The sequence below is a fragment of the Mustela erminea genome, chromosome 5 (genome assembly GCF_009829155.1).
Source record: "Mustela erminea isolate mMusErm1 chromosome 5, mMusErm1.Pri, whole genome shotgun sequence".
In the NCBI taxonomy this organism is placed as follows: Eukaryota; Metazoa; Chordata; class Mammalia; order Carnivora; family Mustelidae; genus Mustela; species Mustela erminea.
In genome coordinates this window covers 109,456,369-109,481,668 of record NC_045618.1, presented here as the reverse complement: position 1 = coordinate 109,481,668, position 25,300 = coordinate 109,456,369, and the positions used below count along the sequence as shown (strand labels likewise).

General features: G+C 38.2%; 1 protein-coding gene across 7 annotated transcripts in view; it reads right to left on the bottom strand.

Annotated features, from left to right (window-relative positions):
• Nucleotides 1–1,459: 1,459 nt before the first annotated feature.
• The window catches only part of SYT16 (synaptotagmin 16), a 268,943-nt gene continuing 245,102 nt past the window's right edge, over nucleotides 1,460–25,300 (bottom strand). For 6 of the 7 annotated variants that reach the window (XM_032344415.1, XM_032344420.1, XM_032344416.1 and 3 more), the window contains one exon: nucleotides 1,460–12,046. In XM_032344415.1, coding sequence (XP_032200306.1) covers nucleotides 11,733–12,046 — 314 coding nt within the window. In that variant the 3' untranslated portion in view covers nucleotides 1,460–11,732. The remainder of the gene's footprint in view (nucleotides 12,047–25,300) is intronic. The other variant, XM_032344419.1, reaches the window with a different exon arrangement.

The window sequence follows — 25,300 nt, the reverse complement described above, 5'->3', positions numbered from 1 at the left end:
AGTTCAGTTGCAGCAGACATTTTGTACAAACTGGGGCTAATACTTCTATGTTTCTGATTTAAACAAAAAGCAATTCGAATTTATCCTCATGCATTTAAATATCTAATACAGAAATCGTTTTTAGGCTGCATAAAATATGCTTCCAACACCACTGTTAAGACAGAACATCTGCTTTAAGCATTATTTGTACAAGAAAAACAGTAATTCTTCTAGTCACAAACCTATTCTTTTATTACAGGTAAACAATTTTATATTTTCTAACATATTTTCAAGGGTGTTTCTATCCCAAGAGTATGGACATTAGTAAATATATCCTGGCCAGTTAGAGCACAAGACATAACAATACAGTACATTAAAACCACTGTTATGAAATCATGAATATTACAAAAGGTAGAAAGGTACTCTAGTTTTTAAGTTTAACAATTTAAAAATTTCCAAACCTCTTCCTATGCACTAATTATTCATCAATAGAAGTAATTTTAGAAATGGGTAGGTCATTACATTCTATAGCTGTTTGTTTTGGTGACAGCTGGAGATACATTCATGTCTCTTAAATAGAAGACACTGTAAGTCAATAAGTCATACAGTGAGGAACACAGGGACACCTACATGGAATGTTCTGAAGATTTCAGGAGCTTCTAATAGGAGAGTTCGACTGTTTGGAGGAGAAAATACTTCTCATTTCTCTCTTGAAATTCTGGACCACCCAGGGATTTCATCTCTTGTAGAAAACTTTGGAGGAGAAAATATGACAGCAGCCAGATCTAGAATTGCCCATTAAGTAATGGGACTGATTTGGGGCAGCTCCTATCTTACAACTAACAAGTCTGCCCTGGAAGAATGAATTTGCCCATGGAAGCCTCCTTCTGCCTTCTAAATCTAAAGGAAGACCAGATTTTAAGCCACATTATGCTAAATTGTCCCCACAAGTGAAAACCATAAAACTATTGACCGCCATTCACAACCACCGAAAACTCAGGACAGTTGATTCCAGTTAACTCATTAGAGGAAACACGAGATAGAAAAGGCACATGCTAACAATATTAATACATCTCCAGCATCCAGCTGTGAGTTGAACAGAAGTACAAACTTCACTCCCTGCTGAGAACAGTGTGCTCCATGTAGGGTAAAATCTCCCCAAAATAGCTACGTATGTTCAAAATGAATGAATCATTCACATTTACTTTTTTTTTTTTTTGCATGCAAGTTCTTCAAGGACACCCATCAAAAGTTGAGATTTAAAGGAAAACCAATAAAATATTTTAAAACAACAGAGCTGCACACAGTATGCATATGGTGAAACATAAATGTGTGAATGTGAACAACTGTTTCGGATGCCATATGAAGACCAAAAAAAATCGAGAGTCAGATTTATCTCGCACTGTGAACACCAAATATTGCTATGAAATCTTGGATGTACCTTGAAAATGTTTTTTTTAAATCCTTACATTTTTTTTTCCCTGGGAGATGATAAATGGTATTTAGGAAGAAAATGATTATGTGGGTGAGGAAAGTCACTGCAGAGGGGAAAGCTGGAGAAGTCTAATTCTCCAAGAGAAATATAATAGACTGAAGGACCTTTTTTAGTGGGGGAAGCGTCTTTCCAAATACTGTATTCAAATTCTATTTTGTGAAAACAAATGCTATCCAACTTAATGCTTTCCCTGCACTCAAAGTTAAATTGTTCTAAAGAAGAAAGGTCCGCATTCAACTCAAAGATTGGCAAGCCTGCCAAAAAGATGGATTTGCAATTTGTTCTGTGGTCCGCATGTCTGAACAGAAGAATCCGAACCTAATACTTTATTCCTAGCTTCTCAGAGACTGAATGGCTAAAGACTATTCTGACTGTAACTTTTAGTCAAATAACTGACATTCTACGAATATAGCTCGATGATTGGCAGAGATCTAAAAGTGTCAATTACTTTGATATATTGACATAAAGAGCTGATTTAACCTTAAAATAAAAATAAGAAACTATCTCATGGGCTTCAAAAACTCTCAGTTCTGCAAAGGGTGTTTCCATCTATTGCATGGTCATACCTGTGGTCCTTGTCCATAGTGGGAACTCTGAGTGTTTGTGGTATTAATGAAGGAATGAATGAATCTCATTCTTATCACAACGTGGTGAAAACAAGTAAAATGAGTATTACTATTCCCAGCTGACAAATGCAAAATTGAAGGCTTAGAGAACTTGTGACTTGACATTCACTTTAGAGCTCATTAAGGGAAGACTTGGTATAGAACATAGGCTCATTAATTTTAATCTAATCTGATACTCTTTCCGCAACCACACTTTACGCTCCACAGCAACACCAGGTCCCACAGGTTGCCGCAGTTACAAAGCAAAGGGCAGTCAGGGCATGTGAAAATGTCAGAATGTTTCCTAGATATTGATCCTTAGTCGGGTCTTCCCATTCACCCAGTGGGATTATCAGTGTTATCATTCTGACATTCACCACTCATTCATTCAGCCTCCGCATTTGCATGGGTCATCCTGTTCCTAATGTGGAGCTCCTGTGTGCTACAGATGCTTCCGGACCACTTGCCGCCCATTTGCAAAACTGACTACGACAGGACACAGTCATGGAGCTTCCCTTCTCTTGGCAGCAGTGGTCAATGTAAAGTCATATACACTAGTAACAGAAGGTGCTTTTCTGCCATGAATCAGTAATAACGTAATTAGCACTTTTTATCAATGTGTATTTAAATCAGTGCTCGACAACAGAGAACACCACGGAGTTGCTAAATTTGGGGATCCTATCCTCATTGCCTTCAGAACCTTCTCTGCTTAGATTCCAATTGTGAAATTACGTCATGTTTTCCACAAATCTTCTCCTCATAGGTGAAACAAGCCCAATACCACGGAGGTGAAATTCAAGCCGGACTGGAAGTCGCTACGTGTCAGTTGATGTATCGTATGGATTAACCCATCTGGTTTCCTCGAGAACATGCACGTTAACAAAATGAACAATAGCAATGAGAACTAAAAATACAAGTAAATAATGAACAGACCAGTACTTCCAGACAATGGGATATTATTATTCGGTGCTAAAAAAGAAATGAACTGTGAAGCTGTGAAAAGACGGGAAAGAAAGTTAAATGCATATTACTACATGAAACCAGCCAATCTGAAAAGACTACATACTGTATGATTCCAACCATAGGACATTCTGGAAAAAGCAAAGCTACGGAGACAATAAAACAATCACTGGTTGCCAGAGGAGGGATGAATAGGCAGAACACAGGAAAATTTTAAGGTAGTGAAACCCCAGGAGTGAACCCTAATGTAAAACATGGAATTTGGGTGGCAATGATGTGCTGGGGTAAGCCCGTCACAGTAACAAGTGTACCCACTCTGGTGGGGTGCGCCGTAGTGGGTGAGCCTGTGTAAGGATGGGGGCAGGGTATGCACAGGTACTCTGGTTTCCACTCAAATTCACTCTCAACCTAAAATTGCTCAAAAAAGGTCTATTTTTTTTTAAAGCAAGTAGATCACAAAGACCGTTATGCCTTTTTCCATGAAAATAGAGGTCAGATCTTATTTCAAAATACTATTACAGAAATGTCTCTGTGACCGTCAAGTATACAAACACTAACTTCTTATTCACGAACTTAAAATCTGCCTTAAAATTAAATTTTTAATCCTAGAAAACATTTTGTTTTTCGTGACAACGAACTTTGAGCTACACCTGGGTTAGTATGGTGGCATAATAAAAGACCACAATACAATTTGGTAGTGGTGTGAATTAATGAAGATTATCATGGCCCATGGGGAAATGGCAAAATTAGTAAGATTTGCTCAAGGTGTCATCTATAAGGAACTTGATAAACTCTAGAGAGAGAGTGGTGGCCCCAGAATGTGAACATAGTATACAGAATAGCTTGCATGGAAATATCATTCTTTTAGTGTACATCTTCCTCACCAATCAGAGTTTTCAGCGGCAGCCTTTTAATATCTTTTCCCGCAAATCAAGGTCTTCATCAAATAAGAGCTGTTACCTTTTTTATTATGGACCATCAACTGGGCAAAACAAAAAGACTTTCATCAGTAAGAATTTTTAGGCCATCAGAGATTCTGACCTGGAATCATGGGTTGAGACATATTTAGGTGATTTTTAAAAATTTTTTAAATTTTTTTTATAAACATATAATGTATTTTTATCCCCAGGGGTACAGATCTGTGAATCGCCAAGTTTACACTTCACAGCACTCACCATAGCACATACCCTCCCCATATTTAGGTGATATTTAAGATAAGTTTCTATGAAGTTAAAAATTATAAACAATAAATCCATTGGAAAAACTCCTACTTTTCTTCTATTATAAAATTGAAAGTAAGAGTTAGATTGTTTGAGGCTGGTTCAACTGACAAGGAAGGGACACTCCCAACATTGACCTTTACCCATTTTATAGGGTTGTCTCAATATATATTTAATATATTTAATATATAATATCTAAGACAAATGTTAATCAAAAGAAACAGATCGCTAAGCAGGGATCCTTTGTTTCACACCCTTACTCCTTTACCTGGCAGCTGCTGTTTCCAGTTCACTCTTTCAAAGACTAAAAGGTAGCAATGCCTTTCAGCTATTAAAACATGGAGCTTATAGGTACTGTATCACATTAGTTTGTATACACCTAGCATTCCAGGCTCTGACCCATTTACTGCTTTATTAAAGTTATTCAGTGTTCAATTATAAAAGTGAAAAATAGTAAACATCCAACCTCTATTTCAAGCTATAACTCATTTTGTTAGTGGAATGGAATGCTGTATTTCTTCCCTCCGATGTAAAACATATCCATTTATTTTGAAGGGAAGCGTAGACTGATAAACAGTACATTTATTTCTTAACCAGAAGCAGAGTAATAACTTCCACTTTCCTTAAATCCTTTCCCTTTCAACAGGGAGTAAAGAAGTCATTACAGAAATACATTTGACAAAAATTAAAGGGCCATAAAAGATCTTACTGTTTATCTAGCTTTAAAAAAATGGAATATTTAGAAATAAAAGCAATTGTTGGACTCAAACTGTTCTACTCCTCTACCATTCTCCAGTCCCTAGTGGAGAGCCTGAGATAAATATACTCAATATCTTTTGAAGAAATACATTTTGTATAAAAATTTAAAAAATAGTAAATAGATATTTTGAGGGGAAAATGAAGTAGATGAAATAATACATAAATACCGCAGTACCAGTGGGCAGGCAGCCTTCTCTCATCCTCAAAGAAGAGTTGGTAGGTAGCATAGTTGCTCAAAGGCTTGAAGTAAAAACTCCCATGGAGACAGCTTAAGGCAGCATCAGTGACCAAGGGAGAGCAGGTAGCAACATTTGGGGGTGGTTTATTCTAGGACATGTCCACAGGCTTCCATGACTGCCTCTGAGGTTGTTCTAGAAAGCCTCAAGCTGTTTTACAGGTTCCACAGTGGCTATAAATACAGCAGATTATTGTCTGTGTCTAGGATACTGCTTTGAGACCCAGGGGAAACAAAAACACCACAGGAGAGGAAACTCACCCAGAGCCTGCAGGCATCCCCAAAGTCACCTAAACAAAGCCCAAATGGGAACTCCCCAGACAAGTCTTATATGATGCAGAGAAAGATCAGTGTGGAATCAGTGTCCAAAGGGCAAGAGGACAGGCCTAGAGTATTGGTATTGTTGATTCTGTTTGCAGGTCATATACAAAATATTAGACTTAGAAGGAACTTTAAAAAGACTATCTTTCTGGGTGCCCTCCTTTTCTCCTTTAGACAGAACCCACACTCCACACAGAGGCTTCTATCTTAAAAGCTTTCCCAAGATGCTTCTGTGCTCTCCCTGGATGAGTCCCCCTCCAGCATGACTATCGCCCACTCTAGGTCCCAGCTTCTTAGACACTCTCTCCAATGCATTCAGCCAATACATCTCGCCTCCTTCCAACAATAACCCATAACAAGGAACTCTGCTTCTTACAGCACATGATCGGATCAACTGAACAACTGTTGATAAACATTGTTTTTATCACGATGACTAATTGCTTCAACCGCTTCAATGTGTAATCACACCACTCCAAAAAGTTGAAAAAAAAAAAAAAAGATTTTAAGTCCTGTACTATCCCAAATATCCTGGTGCTACACCCAAATAAATCAAATGAATACATCTTGAATTAATGCAAAACAACCTTCATATCCTCCTTCTTATATTTAAGTTAAACTCTTGTGGCTTGATTTGGTGGAAGCTCTGAATCTGTCCACGTGACCGAGAAGAGAAGGAATCATACCCCAATAAGAGTTCTTCATTTTCTGGGTTACTGTTCCTAGAAATCACTCTACAGCTTTGAACTCCCATCCATCCCCTGTAACTTCCCTACATGCTGAATTATTCCAAAAAATAAAACAAAAACAAAAAAACAAAACCCTAAGCTAAGTGATTCTTCTCCAGTTTCTCCATTTCTCCTTAATTAGAAATCCCAGAACCTGAGTAAGCACTGTGGCAATCTGGCAATATTGGGAAGGTAGGCTCATACTTCCCCATCTCAGAATCACATTCAGTTTAAAAGAGCAAGTAGTGCATGACTGGTTCTTGGCACTTGGTTACCCTTAAACTTGAGGTGGTTTGTTCCCAACCATTTCTGCAGATCAAATGTCCACAAAAGTTTTTCTAAATTCTCAGGAAACTCTCCCTTTTACTCACGATCTGAACACTTGAGAGCAACTCAACATGCTTTCTATTACATCAACAATTCACCCTTTAAAACCCTTTCAAAAAGGAGTTAGTATGAATTCTAATAGAATTCCTTTCATTGTGATCTCCTAAGGGAAACGCTGATTAGTAATTGGTCCTGAAAAGAACTTTCCAATTAAACAGTTAGATGAGTTTTGATAGCTGCATTAGATCAGCTTTGAAAATCTGCCTATGAAGATATAATATGGATATATAAGCATAGGCTAAAAAATTGTCCATCTTTAAATGAGTATCAGCAAATTGCCACACCATTTTTTTTTTCTTTTTCATATCAAAGTTGAAATAGGTACTCAAGCTGTCACCTTACCAACTCTTTGGATGGGTATATGGTGCTCTGCCCATACTGAATTGTAGAGAAGAGCTGGAGTTGAAAAGTGCTTTGTGTCTGATTTAGCAAGACATGTACACAAGCACCAAGGTTTTCCATCCCCCCCAGAGTAAGGGGGTGAAAGATGAAGATTTGGTTATTGTATCTCATTTGGGTTTTATTAAGACTCAATATACCAGGCTCATCTCTTTTTAGGTTATCCCATAAGCCTTCTTTTTCTTTAAAAATTCAGACCAGCTTTATGAATCTACCCTTTTCATAGTATCTAAGAACTGTTTATAGTCTCTCTCTAATGTTACTCTTATTTCCACTAGGCAGAGAAACAAATTTAAAGGCTTTATTCTTGATTGAGTATGGTGGAAGGGGGATTGAATGCTTATTATAGGTCAGGCTCAATGCTGTTATTGTCCTTTAAAAACTTGATGAGGTAGGTATAACTTCCATTTTCCAGTTGAAGTGTCAGGGACACAGACTGGGTAAATAATTTTCTTAAAGGCCACACAGCTAGTGAAGTTTCATCCAAACCCAGGGGAGACTAGCCTTTGCTAACTTCATCAAACTAGATGGGTCTCACTTCCCTCATCGGTAAGTATTTTCCAGAATTCTACAAGTTGTGAAAAAATAATAGCTAGTTAACCTGAAATGTGTTTTGGTTTGTTATTTCACTCTTCCTGAATATATGCCAGTGGAGGCTGAAGGGATCTGGCAATATTTATTTATTCTTGACCTCTTCTATATACATGCTATATGATTTTTTGTTTGTTTGTTTGTTTGTTTGTTTTAATAGTTCTGCCTAGCTTTCCTTTTTGGAACAAATGAATGATTTTTGATATTTTTGTCATTTCAGGATTATCTATCATTTGTTCTTGCTGTGGATCAAACAGAATAGGATGCACTTTGGCCACAGTTCCCTTAATGTAAGAGGAGACACTGCATTGTGTTTTCTGCCCTGTTTATTGTTAAAGCATGTATCTCCATTTGGTTTTATGTCATCTACAAATAATCCTCTTCTATCACTTTTCTGATCTTAACATACTAAGTTCTGTGCTTCAAGAGGATAGTCCAGCTTTCGGGAGCTCCACGGCTCAACGTCTGTGCTGTGAACCATCAGTTTCCTAAACTCAGTGGCCATCAGAGGAGCACTTTCGCATAACCTGATGGTTAGTTTCAACTTAAATGATGCGTTACTTGAAAAGAAAGGCATTTTGGTTCTCAGATGAGACCATCTACTACAACCACAAGATAGAGCACCAAGACTGACTGAGAGGTGCCAACAATTTGTAAAATACTGTGAAAGCCCCTGTGCTGCGTAGGCATAGGGGAAGTTCTCCCTGCAGCATCTCGTACCACACAGGACATCAGCGTTCAAGCTCAGTCCGTCACTATTATTGAAGAAGGAGCAGAGGGCCCAGTGCTGAGAGGGAATGAGAGCACAGTAGCATATTCTGTTTGCCCCCTCGCAGTCACAGTTAGGATTCTTTCTTGAACTTTGTACAGGTGGATGCCAAGCGTAATACATCCGACAGTGGTACAAGTTCTCCTACTGTTAAGGGAGGCAAGACCTCCCTCCACAGCTATGCTACATCAGCAAAAACAGGGTCCCAAACAACTGTGCATCACACAGGGCGCCAGTGAAGGAGAGAGGAGCAAGAGCAGATGCCTGGCTGCCTGGTGAATGGCCCATTTACAAATTCAACAATAGTCAGAAGGGAGCAGGGAGCACAAGGGCCACCACCGTGATTGGCGAAACCAGCACTTCTCAATTCAGTGTAAATTAATGCCCTGAAAGAAGACACACTACAAAGCAGATTTCCATAAACCTAGTGCTTCATTCACCCTCTACATACAATATTATTTAAAAAGCACTATCTTTAGGAAAAATCACGGAAGGAACTACTCATGCAACAAATACTGGCGCTTCTTCCATTTCAAATGTCTCTGTGAGATGTTAATTATTAGCTAGATAAAATAGGCAAAAGGAGCTTTTTTACCGCCGAACCAACTAATTATCTTTCATAACTCTCTTAAGAAGCAAATGTAGATGTAAGAGCTCCAGTGAAAAGAAAAACATGCTGAGTGCATTGTGTCTAGACGTTGCCAAGCAAATAAAGGGAGCTGAAATGTACAAAATCAAAAGATCTTACTAAACCAGAATTTCAAATCAATGTAAAAAAAAAATTCAGCCTCATATTTTAATGTATCTTATCATTAGCATTTTATATTTATACAGTCCGCTTCAGATTGCTGTATATTCAAGATGTACATGCATCCTACGTGGTGAATAGCACCAACATAGTAAAATTATACAAAAATTAAAAATGCTTTTCAGGCATCTCGTTCCTTAAAATCTGCACATTCCTGTAACAGTCTCATAAGCAGACTACTGGAAAACAGATAAAACCCACAAGGATAGCTTCACTGTACCAGCAGAAAACCCTAAAAAATGGGTGGATTAAAGCAGCAGAAAATGGAGCATAGGTGATGACTAGGCGCATACGACAAGGGATGTAGCAAAACATAGGGCAGGAAAATACGAGGGGGAAAAAAATCCAGGATGGTCAGTACAATATGTGCAGGTTTTTTTTTCAAATGTAAATTTTAAAGTGAATGCTGCTTTTATGTTACTGCATAAAGGAAAGCATAACAAGGCTGCTCTACTTCCCTTTAAACACAAGCACATAAAGAGGGTAAGGGATGTGAAAAGCCAATTCTTTGTGCCGCTACTTAATCAATTGCACTCAGTTCTACTCAATGACACAGCCACACTGCAAAGACCACTCAGCAGTTAATGGATATAATGTTGGAAAAGCACTTTGAGGTCTTCCAAAGAAAGGTAGGGTAAAAACCCAAAGGAACATGGTTTTTATTACTTATTCCCAATAACTGAGCAGTGCTATAGATGAAACTCCCATGACCCAAAAAGAAATTAAGATATTAATTTATTTTGCTAATTCTGATACTTCCATAGGAAGTCACTTCTTTCAAAATTGGGTACTTGAAATCACAGAAGAATTATCCTATGCCCTAGTCTCTTCTTGTCAGGATAACCATTACACATTGCACGGTAAGGAATAAATATGTTCTTCAAGTGTTACAGCCTACGTCTACAATCTGTCAAATGCAGAGCTGAGGAGGAGTTCTGTGTTTTTAACTGTATACATCCATCACTAGCTATCACTCTTCCCACAGACAGCAAAAAGTCAACAATGAAACATAAAAGCTAAAAATAAGTGACTGAGCAATTGCTCAGAAGAGCTGCACATTAGGCACAGTGTTAGATGGACACACATTCCTTTCCCATCTTTTTTTTTTTTTTCACTGACAATTTCAGGTAATTATTATTAAGGACTCACAGGTAAGCAAAAGAAAAATAAACATGCACGGCACAAATATGTAAAAGTCAGTCAGAGATACAATTTCATGCTTATCACCGTACAAGATCAGTGCTCTGAATGGCACATGCCCAGAATGCAAGTAGTGACTAATATAGGCTGCTGCAAATGTCATGGAAAATGACAATTATAGGCACTTCAAATGCTCAGAAAAAAAAAAAGAAAAGAAAAAAATAAAGAAAGAACTTGGTGTCATTTCATACAAGCCGAAAATATTTCTTCATTCATAGGTATTATAACATTTTCATTTCTAAGAGTCAGTTAAATCAACATTTATTAAGGACATATTGTATATAATTTACTATGCTCTAGTGATGGAAAATAACTGCATAAAAAAGAATATGGTTTACATGCAAGTGTACATTCAAAATATATTTATGAGTATATATCAGTGAATATAGAAAAAGTACAATCTAAAGGAGAACTCTCAATTTAGAAAATCAACAAATCCATGACTTAAGTAGGTGTTTTTTGTTTGTTTCTTCTAATTCTGTAAGAATTTATTAGGTGAGGAAAAATAGCATAAAAACCTTGAAAATTACAAGTTGGAAATCTTACATATTAAAAGGAGACAAGATGTCTTTCAACAGTGTTTTTCAACTCTGTTTTACCTTCAAACATGATTCATCTAATCAAATCTCACAGGAAACCACAATATGTAAGCGAGATAAAGAAAGGTATTTAATGAATACAAATTTGTTTTGTAAGTATGAGTTTATAACATTTATTTTTAAGTAAATAAATGAAGAGTTTTGTTCATAGAAAAATGCAAAAAGGGGCTTATGGATGATAGTTATACTCTCTTATGAGCCTTGGTATGAGATTCATTTCCATAGTGGGGAGGTTTGGGCACCATATTAACAAAATTCTGATTCATACACATACCTGGTTACAAATAGTGAGATTCACCAGCTCCCTTGTGATCTCAGGTTACTCTTCAAACAAACAGAAACAGCAAGAAGCTTCATTCCACAGGTTGAACCCAGACTCAATAATCTATTAATACAAATTAACTCATTATCACTGTTCTCCACTATGGTTAATTTTCCATAAAGTACACTTGACCATGTATATATATATATATTTTTTAATTATAATATCTGAATCCAAACCAAACCTTTGAGAGACCCAAATGATCCTGCCCGGAATGTCCCAGTGCTTAGTAGACTCTAATTGTAAGCCTGTCTTTAAAATGCCTACCAGCCTGTGCTGAGTTGGTATCAGTGGTCAAAACACTGGTCGCAACACTGGTCGCCGGGGCAGATGTCACATGCAAATCCTGCTGCCAAAACTAGGATTCGAGCAAGGTGTGCCATCTGCATATTTGCTGCCCTTTGGTTTCCTTCATTTCCTCCCAATGGTCTTGTTCCTCTTCTCCGCTACTGTTTTGGCCCAGAGCAATCCAACCGATCATCTCTTTACGCTTCATAGTACGCCTGTTATAAATGGAAATCATCAATGTGACATCAGAGAGCTGAAAGAGGGCCACCTGGAAAACAAAGGTCTCCTTGTAGACAGGATTGGGCTGACCACGTCGAATGGACGTCTTACAGCGGGACATCTCTTGACCCACAGAATTGAGAAGGAAGAGCTTTCCATATGTATCTATGGAAAAAAACAAGAGAAATGAGAAAACATCAGAGTTTTCTGTGTTGCTAGTTTCATCACAGTATTTACATGGGATTCAGATTTTTTCCTTTTTAACATACTGGGCAGCATCCTTAGGCCTGGTATTTGCTTTAGGACTAACATATTTTCCAGGAAGTATTAAGGAAAGGGATTTTTACTGTCGATGGTTAATGTTTCATGCAGCCCACTACAGGCACCTTGCTGATGCTCACTAGAAGGTCTACCCGCACAGAGGAGTATACACGCGTAAACCTGTGTACGACAGTGTGTTTAGCCAAGCGTGGTTCTTCAGCCACATTTTATTTATGTAAAAAGCAATAAAAACCTTTTGTTCTATGTGTATTTTCCTTTTCACAATCAAAATACTGTTTTATGCCTAAAAAATACTTCCTCACTTCCTCTTCTTACACTCTACATATTCTTTGGACCATCTTTTTTTTTTTTTTTTTTTAAGATTTTATTTATTTATTTGACAGAGAGACAGAGACCACAAGTAGGCAGAGAGGCAGGCAGAGAGAGAGGGGAAAGCAGGCTCCCTGCTGAGCAGAGAGCCTGATGTGGGGCTCGATCCCAGGACCCTGAGATCATGACCTGAGCCGAAGGCAGAGGCTTAATCCACTGAGCCACCCAGGCGCCCCTTCTTTGAACCATCTTATCCACTAAATGACAAGTACCAAACCTTTATCTCTGGCCTGGACTTCTCTTTCAAGCTCAAGATCCAGCTCAACACCACAATTTTCCCCACGGATATCCTCCCTGCACTCGTCTCACGCATCATGTCTCCAACTCTTAACGCTTGCGTCTCCAGGGTCCCCCATCTCTGCCAACAGTAGCATCCTCCACTCAGTTTACCTAAATCAGGCGTGAGGATGACATTTTGACAAGACTGGCTCCTCACCCCTAGTCTGGCCAATCCATCACCAAGGTCTGTTGATTTTACGTCCTAAATAGCTCCCAACTCTACCCACATCGTTCCATCCCTGAAGGCGCAGAACTCAGTGCGCAGGTAAGCTCCAGTCACCAGCCTCTCTCACCTGACTTAGGACAGGTCTCCTCACCCAGCTCCCATCACCAGGCTACCCAATCCCACAGTCAGAGGGAACTCTGTAAAATGCAAATCTGTTTATGTCACTCTCACTAAAAGACAAAGCCTAAACCTTCAATGTTGTCCACTAATCTCAGGGCAAAACCAAAATTTCTTGGTATGGGTGACATACTCTGATCCTTTTACCTCCCAGTGTCACTGGGCACCACTGTCGCCCTTATAAGCTGCATTTCCCCTACACTGACCTCCACTTCTGACCCACACTTCTCTTTCCCTTTCACTTCTGCACAGACTGTACATGCTCTGATACCACAAGTGATATCCACCTTCCCATGATTTCTATTCATTAGTTAGGTCTGGATTTGGGTTTATCCAGGAATTTTTGCTGACCACTTGCTCCTGTCCTGACCAGCTCTGGTTCAGAAAACCCTGCTGTGGGTGCCATCAAAATCTAGCATCAGGTTATCCCAGGACTAAGCACCCAGCATTATCATCACCTGTTTGCTCCTCAGCAAGGCTGTCAGTTTGAAAGTGGAATTGCCTTGTTTACAGCTGTACCCCTGGTTCCTGGCCTAGTGTCTAACACATGGTAGACATTCAGTACATATTAAACATTTTGTAATGAATGTACATGACTCTCCGGCAGGCTTGACCTTCTTTTTTCTTTAGGTTTCGGGTTTTCAAACTTCTAAAATGAAGATTAAACCCCTTGGTTTTATCACCCTTGCACTGGAATGCTATAAAATGGGACTAGCCTCATATGTTTAGCAATTTATAGTAAGGAAAAAAATGATCCAAATTTTACTAACATAGTCTACTATTTCTGCTGAAATTCCCAAATAGATACTTACAAAGGAAATTATCCCAAAGAAAATTCTATTTTTATTAAAATCACATAATTCATCAATTTCTTATCCCTCTCTTAATGACAGTTTTTAGCAGTAACTTATGTGTGTCCTATCCTTTAAAAAAAGAAAATCCAAGTGTTAGGGTGTTCCCCAGATTCTATCATTCTGTACATTTTGTTCAATGCTGGCTGAAAGCTGATTAGTGTTTACTGCTCACTTTCCCACCTAACAACCAGTCAAACTTTTAAAAGTGTAAATCCAGATCTCTGTAATTTACTGTTCTCTACAAGAGCATTGTAAGATGGGAAACAAATTACAACCTGCAGTTTTCTTTCTATGTTGATCTTTTTCTATTCCGGCTTGATGTGTTATTTTATTCACTTATCTGCTGAGAAACACAAGGTGTGAAATTACACTTCAGGTGTGAAAACACTTCTCTGTCTCGGAAACAGGCCTCGCCACTCTTCAAACTGCTCTGCTGAGAAAGCTGTCAGAAAACCAACAATGGGGAGGGGGCACGGAATTTGTGTTTCCACAGCTGTACAGCTCCATGATTCCTATGGAAGTCCAATCCAGTGACTGAACTGCTCTGGCAAGTCTTCCCTCAGTTATGGCAGAGGATATTGAGTTAATCTTGCAAACAGAGACCTGCTCATTTCCCAAAGTGCAATTTCCATCTTTATCTTGTCACAGATCACTTTCTCATTATGAGAAAGGTCATTTACGACCAAACCACCATCACTGAAGCTGAATAATACGTGTAATGAAAAAAGGGGGAAATAATTTTTTGATAAACAATGCAGTCTGAGGACATGTAACCAAAAGAAGGGAAATGTTGTTGATGGTTCCAGCTCAAAGGAAACTTTTCCTCAGGAGTAAAAATGTGTTTACTTTTCAGTGTCCAGAGTCAAGACTGTGCCCAGGGAAGTGGACCTGTGAGGAACAGTACAGAGTTTGCTTGGGGTCTTTTGGGGTTCAATGACTTATTCCAATGAACACCAGGCAGAATGGATGAAGAAAGGGTCAAGTAAATATACAACTTCACTGAATTCCGTTTTAAATATTTGGAATTGATAATACTTGCTACAAAACAATACCAAGCAATATGCTATCTTCTGATGATGGTTCAGAATGTCCCTCAGTAGCTCTAGTAACTCAAAACCATCATCAAGATGTTGAATGGGTCATAATTCCTAGATAGTCCTTGATGACACTCTTCTGACTCAGCTGTGTCAGCTGCCTTCCCAGTCACTGTCTCCTTCTCCATAAAGGAAGATGCCATGTGTACCAGAAAAAAATTATAATAGCACACAATCCTCAATTTATCATGGCATAGAAGTATGTCATTTGAAACTCAGCAGTCATTTTTCCAAGGAAACAGCACAATGCCATAGTGGTTACTTATAGAGGTCATACAAAATACTGCCCATTGCAGCATGCTGTACTACCAATAGTATTACAGATGCTGCTTGGGGCGGGAGTGGGGCATCATGATTTTCTGGGCAAGGGAAAGGAATTCAGTTTTTTAACCTCCCTTCCCTTTTAATTTATTAAAAATTACAAGATATTTAGTGCGGTGCATAAACAATGAATTCTGGAACACTGAAAAGAAATTTTTAAAAATTACAAGATATTTTAAACATACATAAAGAGAATAGAGACCATTATTACTCCTATCCTAATACCCACCACACAGACTTGTGATATTTAGCATTTATCATATTTAGTACGGACCTTTTGTTTTTTATTTGATTTTTTAGAAAATAAAATATTATAATTGAAGTATCAATGTATCCTTCCTTGATTCTATTTGATTTCTTCTCTCACTAAAGGTAATGACTGGCCTGAATTTGGAGTTCCTCATTTTCATTATAAAAGTAGACATAAATAAAGCTATCCAAAGAATACTTAACAGAATTTTGCACACTTAAAAGTGTTTACCATTTTACTGTAGGTATTCCTAAAACTTGTCTTTGTTCATTGAGCATTAAATGTTTTATATCACCTATTTGATAGATACACCTGTGGTTCATTTATTTTAACTGCTATATACTGTTCTAAACCACAATCCACTTGTCCATTCTCTACATTAATGGATATTTATTTATAATAACCAAGAATGGAAAAGATATTACTGAACAGTTTCCTATGTTTTATACTAAAATATACTTTATACTAAAATATACCAAAATCTGAGAATTTCTCCAGCATATATCCAGGAGTGGATTGCTGGCTATTTATAAATTCTACATATAATATCTTTGTTATATTTATTGCTAGTATCTTCTGTTCTTATCCTTTTATTTTACAGTGACTTTTATAGTATAACTGCCTTAAATTCTTGTGGAATCTGATTTATAAATGTTTTCCTTTTCAGTTGGTGCATTAAAACAATAATTTTATTTAAAGGTTTTATTTATTTATTTGAGAGAGAGTGGCCACGTGCACAGGAGCAGGGGAGAGGCAGGAGGAGAGGGAGAAGCTGAGGACCCGCTGAGCAGAGAGTTGGACATAGGGCTCTGGGGCTACATCCCAGGAATCTGGCTTGAGCTGAAGGCAGCTGCTTAAATGAGTGAGCCACCCAGGCACCACTTGTTAAAAGAAATTCTTTAAGAAATCCTACCCAAACTTAATAGTCTCCTATATTTTCTTTTGTGAGTCATAAGAATTTATTTTTCATATTTGATCTTTAATCTACCTGAAATTGATCTTTATGTGTAGTGTGAGATAGGGATCTATTTTTTCCCCCCATAGGAGAAACATAATTCATTAAATGGCCCATTATCTCCCAATGGATTTGGGAGATACCAACTTTGCAGGCTTGAGTGTCTTTCCCTCACTTGATAATAGTAATTATTGTCATTTTATAATATGACTTTGTATCTGCTATGGAGAATCTTACTATTGTCTTTTAAAAAACTTTTCATTATTTTAAGTTCTTGTTTGGCTTAACTGACTGTTGCATATGAACTTAGGATCAGCCTGTCAAGTTCGATTTTTTTTTTTTAAAGCAAAATACATAAAACAAAACCAAAACCCTTTGGGGATTTTAATTGGGATTGTACTGAATATATAGATTAATTTGGGGAAAGTTGTTGTCTTCACAATATTGAACATTCTCACCACTGAACATAGTTTACCTATCTATTTTGTTTTCTTTTATGTCTTTCAAAAAGTTTCGTATTTTTTTCCCATAATTTTCTTTTCTTCCTCATCTTTTGTTAATGTTCTCCTCTGGTACATTAGGTATTTTCTTACTGTTGTACATTAGTAATGTTTTAAACTCCATTTTCTTTCTCTTTTTGGGAGGGGTGGGGGTCAAAGGGAGAGAGAGAATCTTAAGCAGGCTCCATGCCCACCAGAGAACCTACCCGGAAGCTGAATTTCAGGACCCTGAGATCATGACTTGAGCTGAAAGTAAGAGCTGGGCACTTAACCAACTGAACCATCCAGGCACCCCTTAAAATTCTACTTCTTAACTGTTCCTGATGTGTTAGAAAATAATTGGTTTTGTATGAAAAATGTATTAGTTCAAGGGTGTAGACTTTCTAATGTAAACAATCATATTTCTTACAAATAATGGCAGTTTTATGTCTTCCTTTCATGCTTTAAATTTTTATTTCTTTTTCTTATCCTACTGAATTGTCTTGAGCCTCCAGTCTAATATTGAGGAAGGAAGGGAAAACCAAACGGGAAGAAATCAGAGAGGAAGGCAAACCATGAGAGACTGTGGACTCAGGAAACAAACTGAGGGTTACAGAAGGGAGAGGGGTAGGGGGATGGTGTAGCCAGGTGACGGGTATTAAGGAGGTCATGTGTAGTGATGAGTACTGAATGTTATACATAACTAGTGAATCTTTGAACACTACATCAAAAATTAATGATGTACTATACAGTGGCTAACTGAACATTAAAAACAAACAAACAAACAAAACAAAACAAAACAAAAGTGATGCCAGAGGGAATCCTTATTTTGTTCCTGACTTTAATAAAGGGATTTCAGGATTAAGAATGACAGTGCAGATTTTCTTTAAATGCCCACTATCAAGATTAAACAAGTTCCCTTCTGTACGTCAGATTAATTGTTGATATTGAACACCATTTTCACATTCCTAAGCAATTTCCTATGTCAAAAGAGCATAAAACTTAAAACGACATTTCCCTAAATCTCCTGCCTGTAAGATCCCACTAATGAAAGCGACTTGTCTGAGACTGGAAGGTAGAAGAAAAGGGGAGCTGCATCGCCCCAGATCCAGTGGCTGTCATGTGTCTAGGCATTAGCAGATAGCAAAGTAGGGTTTTTGCCCATGGTGTTCAAACACCCCCCCCTTTTTTTAAAAAGTTAACCTCTTCTTATTACTTATTTGACAGAGAGACATAGCGAGAGAGAAACACAAGCAGGGGGAGTGGGAGAGGGAGAAGCAGGTTTCCTGCTAAGCAGAGCAGGGAACCCGATGAGGGACTTGATCCCAGGTCCCTGGGATCATGACCGGAGCTGAAGGCAGACACCTAATGACTGAGCCACCCAGGTGCCCCATTGTGTTCAAACATCCTTATGAGAATCACTTTTTTCCTGCACAAACAGCTCAGATCATTTTTGGCAATTTTCCTGTGATGTCTATATGTCCAGATTTCCTGAGGGAGTCCTCTTATGCTTCAACCCTATAACAAACATCAGGCTCAAAATATCTAGACTATTTCTATTTCCCTGATGAAATTTGACTGATATTGCAAGTGATAATCTGAACTGGAATGGGCAGTGGCATCAAAGGTTGGTGCCAGATGGTGAAGAGATCAGAGGCCAGGACGGTGGAGACTTATACTCCATATTATATGATGGTGAAATAGCCTTCTGATCTAAGTTGGGAGGAAGGGTATATACCCAATGAGTTTGTGGCTCATGGAAAACAGAATGTTAGATGTGTATTCAGGGGCACCTGGGTGGCTCAGTGAGTTAAAGCCTCTGCCTTCGGCTCAGGTCATGATACCAGGGATCTGGGATCGAGCCCCGCATCGGGCTCTCTGCTCGGCAGGAAGCCTGCTTCCCCTCTCTCCCTGCCTGCCTCTCTGCCTACTTGTGATCTCTGTCTGTCAAATAAATAAATAAAATCTTTAAAAAAAAAAAGAAGAAGAAGTGTATTCAGTATTACTAGTTTCACTTGGGGAGGGGACAGAGAGAGGCAAAAGGTAAGCTTGGGAAAAAACTGGCCAGTGTGCAAGGAAAACAGAAAGAAAAAAAAAAAAAGGATACTGAAATTCAGACCTTTCTGTGGTTGGAAAAGCTAACTGCTTCCAGACCTCCAAACAGTGAGAAATGGACTTTAAAAGAATTTAAACAACAGAAGCCCAACAAACCTCTGGTGAATAAGGGGATAGTGAATCAGGTTAAATGTCACACCAAGGATATAGGTTTCATACCAGATTTGAGTTGACTGGGTCTCATGACTGAGTTCTAAATAACAGAATCTGAGAAATGAAAATAATCACCTTCAACCATGACTATATTTAAGTACTCCCACCCTAGCAATAAATCTCCTATGCCCTCCCTTCCCCTTCCACGACAACCAAGCAGGTCACATTTTGAATATGATCATATTGTCTCATTAAATGGAAAGAGTCTGTATGCCTTCATCCCAGCAGAGCGGAGTCACTTGACTCACCATAGACAGTGCTGCAAGGGAGAAATAAACCTTTGCTGTTTCCAGCTGCCCACAATTGCTGGGCTTCTTTGTTACTGCATTTTAGCCTAGCCTATACTAAAGCACCTTCTATTATCCATCTTCTGAGTTCTCTTTATCAATAATGGACAGACAGTGCATTCTCTCAAAGGTTTCTTTTGCACCTGTTGAGATAACCAAAATGGTTTCTCATAAGTCAGTTAATACGGTGAGCTACAGGTGCTGACTTTCCTAATGTTAAATCCTTACATGCCTGGCCTAACCTCAATCCGTTGGTAAACAGTATTTTTTTTTTTCTTATACATTATGGGGCTAGGTGGAACAACATAACTACAGTGTGGCTGGGAGGATATGGGGAGGGGAGACAGGGAGAGATGGGGAGCAAGAGAATAATCTAACATTATGTATACCTTTCGAACAGCAGTTTTAGTCCTTTTACATTTATTATGATCACTGATTTTTTTTTTTTTTTTTTTTTTTGGCTTTGGTTTGTGCTTTCTATCCTGCATTCTCTGTGCCTTTAAATATCCTTTCCTGGTTTCTATTGATCCACTGAATTTACTTCATTCTAATTTATTCCCTCTACTGGTTTGAAAGTTAGATGAAAATTTTTACATGTGCCTTTATTTAATGTCTAAAATTAATCAATACCTCTACTCTCCTCTTAACTAACATAAATTCCTTGATTTCCATCTCCTCTTCTCATCCTTCATGTTATTTCCCTTGTGGTTATACTCCTAATATATCAGTCATTTTTCCTACTGCTGCTGTCCTGTTTCTGACAGTCTATACATGCTATATTACTTACCTGTTCACCAGATTTTTTGTTCATTTGTCCTTCCTGAACTTCACTATTTCCTTCTAAATCCAGTTTCTTTCTTCCTGAAATATATCAACTAGTCGTTCTTTCAGTGACAAACCCTTTCCAACTTTGTGGAAAACATCTGTATTTTTCCTTCACTCAAACAGACCACTAAAAGTTGAGAGTATTTTCCTCTCGAGACTTCAGTAATACTGTCCCCTTGTCCTCTGGCTTCTGTCATTGTTGTTGAGAAGGCTGTCCTTAGTCTTACTGCCATTCTTCTACAGGTAACTTGGTTTGACAACAACAACAATAACAAAAACAATCACTGACCAACCAAACAGCTTGATTGAGATATAATTCACATACCACGGTAATCGTATTTCCTCCCTGGTTGCTTTTCTGTCTAGATTTTCTGACTAACTTTAATATTGTTGTGGGAATTAAGTGAGTTAATGGAAGTATAGGATTATCACCTATGCACTCAGTAAACTAGTGCCACCTATAAATCTTTATTTGGATTGGCATAATTCTGAGCACACTGTGGATACTAATAAACACTATATTTAGCAGAAAGCTGGATCTGGATTTTGAAAGGTGGTAGCCCCAGATCTGCTCATTTTCATTTAGTCTTTTTTTCCCCTGCACTCCGTTTGTACAGCTCACCCCCTGCAACCCACCCGTTCTTCACACTCGACATGAGGCAGCTTGATAAGGTTTTGTTTTGTTTTGTTTTGCTTTCCTTTGCTCTAGTGTCTGCTATTGTGAGTGCCTAACAAGGTTAATATGCTGCTGCTGTAAGTATTATCATTTGGGATGTAATTATCACATGTGGCTAATCATGCACATGCTGAGAGGCTGGGAACTTGTTGTTTTTAACTAGAGGGGACATCTTAATGATAGTTTTTGACAAGAACCATTATATGTGTGTGTATATACACACACACATATACACAATGCAGTGACACACTGTAGAAGGAGACGTAGTAAAAATAAAGATGGAGAAAGAGAATCTCCCAATGGAATAGCTAATATATTTTTTAACTTAGCACTTGTACTGGTAACATTAGTTTGTTAACCTCACTTAATAGGGAAGGAAATGAAATTCAGAGAGGTTAAATCAAATGTCGAGGCCATGCAGTAACTGGGTGGCAGGCAGAACAGAGCTGCTAAATTGTTAGTGAATTGTTTTCCCATGAAGCCAAATTCAAAGGATAATCAAATGTTTCTAATTCTCCATGGAAACTTATTCAAAAGCATTTGTAAATGCATATTGGGATTTCATATGTCTACTAGATGCTATAAACTGGTTTTTCACCTGGACCATCCACCCTGTATAGATGTGGAGACTATACCTTGCCATCAGGTTGTAGACTAGCCTATACCACCTTAAAAGCAATGGTGAAAATATTTTTGAACACTGACCAAACATACTAAATGAGGTATCACCTTGAAAATGATGGCATGATTCTTGGCACACTGATATGTGCCTGGGGCTAAGATTAGTTCATGTTGTTACTTCATTTACAGGTAATGGGTCAGTTTCAGTAATTTTCAAATAACCTATCTTCTCATCCCTAGGCCACCTATTATTTGAAAAAAAAAATCCATAACAACCTATAACATGGGCATTTTCAAAAAAGAAAGAAGAAAAAGATGTAGACAGACGTAAATCTAGATAAAAATCTATCTGTATGTACATCTACATCTATCCATCCATCCACCTGTCCATCCATCCACTGGATGAACAGAGAAAAGTTTAAAGTTGGAAATCAGAAAGTGTCTAGTTACATACTTTCTCTTGGGATGGGTGTGGTTTACAGAGGGTGCTATAGAAGATGCACTCAGGTTCAGTGGCTTGGTACTCTATCCTGTCCAAGGTTGAGTCAGGGAAATAAGTTTGGACCTTGAGATAACCAAAAACAATGTAATTTTAATCACAGAAGCTGAGGTTCATGTTTTATGTTTACTCACCTGATACAGTGGAACTATTCTAGATCAGACTAGGTTTTTTTTTTAATTAACATATAATGTATTATTTGTTTCAGTAGACCAGACTAGCTTTTTTGCCCAATATTGTAGAAGTAGAATTTTCAAATATACTAAAAAATTGAAGTAATTGCACAATGGATACCCAAATACTCACTGCCTAGATTCTTCATTTGTTATATTTTGCTTTGTTTGTACTATGGGCTGAATGTGTGTATTCTCCCAAAATTTATATGTTGAAGCCATAATCCTCAGTGTGATGGCATTTGGATGTGTGACCACTGGGAGGTAATTAGGTCATGAGGGTGGATCCCTCATGAGTGAGATTAGTGCCCTTATAAGAAGAAACAAGAGAGAGATGATTTCTCTCTCTGCCATGTGAGGATACAGCAAGAAGGTATCTGTCTGCAAAGCAGAAAGAGGGTTCTCACCAGGAACCAAGTCAGCTGACTTTTGTCTTGAACTTCCCAGCCTCCAGAACTATGAGAAATATATTTCTGTGAATCCACTTAGTCTATGGTGTTTTTGTCATAGTAGCCCAAGTTCAGACCATTTTCTTTCTCACATACTTGCATATCTATCTACCCATCAATCCATCCATCATTACTCTTTACCCCTAAACATTTCTGCATGCATTTAATTAAGCAGAGTTCAATATTTTATGGTTCTTTTCCATTTTAAGGTAAAATTTACACACAGTGAAATGCACAAATTCTAGTACCATTCAATAAGTTTTAACAGATAAAAACATCCATTTAACTCAAACTCGCATCAAAATGTAAAACATGTCCATCAACTCAGAATACTCTTTCATGTCTATGCTTAGTTCATCTTGACACTGAGGCCAACTCTGAGGCAACCACTCTTCTGCTTATTTTCACAATAGATGAATTTCACCTATTTGAGAACTTTCTATAAATGGAGTCATGTAATAGATACTCAGTATGTTTTTGAGATCCCATGTTAATTTCCTTTTTAGTTGTTGAATAGTACTCCACTGTATAAATATATCTGTGTTTACTCATTCATGTGGACATGAGGGGTCTTTGCAGTTTTTGCCATTATGACTAGATCTGCTCTGAACATTCTTGTGCAGGTCTTTTATTCTTCTTTTTACATATGGGTAAATGGCTAAAAATAGAACTGTTGGATTTTCAGCACATGTTTACTTGTATAAGAAACTTCCAGGCCTTTTCCCAAGTGGGTTTTCCATTCTCACCTAGAATGTACTCTCCATATCCTCCACAACACTTGGTGGAATCAGCCTTACTTGTAGCCAGTCTGGCACATGTCATGGGCTCCTACCTAAGAATGCTCTCATCAGCATCTGACCATTAGAGCAAAACCTGCATCTCACTGAGCCTTCTCCCCCAAGTATTTAACTCAGAAGTTTGAGAAAAGGGGCTTACATTTCAGTGGTTTATCTCTTTTAAGGCCCTAATAGAACAGAGGAATTTTATCTACTATCTGCTCACTTTTCCTCTATCTTGCCTAGAAAGGAAAGTTTAAAATGTCCTAACAGTCATCCGGCTGAATCGAGTTGGCAAGTTCAAAGTTCTATTTTGTTTAACGATATATTTTGAGGCAAAAGATTCTCACTTCTAAATCTCAGCCTTTCTCCCAGTTTCTAGCAATATTTAGACACTTCGATATTCTAAAGAAGAAAAGTTCCCAATATTCAGGCTCAAGATATTCTCCTTCTGGCTTCCCTAAGAACCATTCTTCAATTATCATGGCTACTCTGTAAAGCAGGATTTGTGTCCTCTCTTACAGAAGAGGGAACTATCCCTGAGCTCAGAGCCTTATGCATAGGGTTTTAGGACCCTCGCATGAGTATTCCCACACACCCCCTCCCCTTGCAGGCAGCTCCTCTTGGCAGACTCTGACCCACGATGCAGGGCTCTGGCGACATCCCCTGCCCTCCATCCACCTCGTGGGGACAGTGCTTTTGGCAGTCTCCCTTAGCTACGTATTACCCCAAGGTCCATTCATCCCCCAGCCTGCATCCTCTCTCCTGCCCCCTTTCTTCCAACTCTGCTCAGTTATCTCATAAAACTCTTGCTCTGTCTCTTATTTTCTTCCATATGGGAACTAAAAATGTATCCTAAGTTTGCCTGATGACTGCCAAAGCAGTGCTAGTGGCATAATAAGGTTGGACATAATGAAGAACCAAGGCCATCAACATCTAAAGCCCTTGCAAGTACCAAGCGATCCCTTTTGCAATCTCCACAAAGGAACCTTCTACTTTCTCAACCTTTCTTAATTAAACTGGCTTTTCCTCAAGTACCAGAATTCTACATAAACAAAAAACTTTTGTCTTCACTACTGAGTTTCTGTTTTAATGAACAGCATCACAGCAACATTGTTTCCTATTACTTTGGTTGCAAAGATACAGCATGTCAGTTAGGGTTTAAATTAAATTGCAACAGTATGTCTACAAAAAAATCGTGTAGCAAATGCCAAACTGACTTAAACTTCTGGAATAAAATCAATTTCTAAATTAGGACTTGCTTTTTTTTTTTTCCTATTCAGTTTTAAATATTTGTTACAAGAATTTCCTCTTTGGCATGTTTTCTCCTGTATAGAAATATATAATGATACAATAGTACCATCCATAACAGCACAGCTTTCTATGTAGTATTTCTACCTAGAAAGTATATATGATTATAATTCCATCTTACAGATGAGGAAACCGAGATTCAGGAAAGTTTAATAACTCCCAGCTCGTAAGTGTCAGAGCCTAAATTCACACCTTAGTTTGTCAGCCTCCAGATGATGCTTTCTTAGCCACCATAACACCACCCAGCACACAGATTAGAGCTTCCCAGCTTGAATTGGAATAGGTCATGACTGTGTGATTCATCTCCC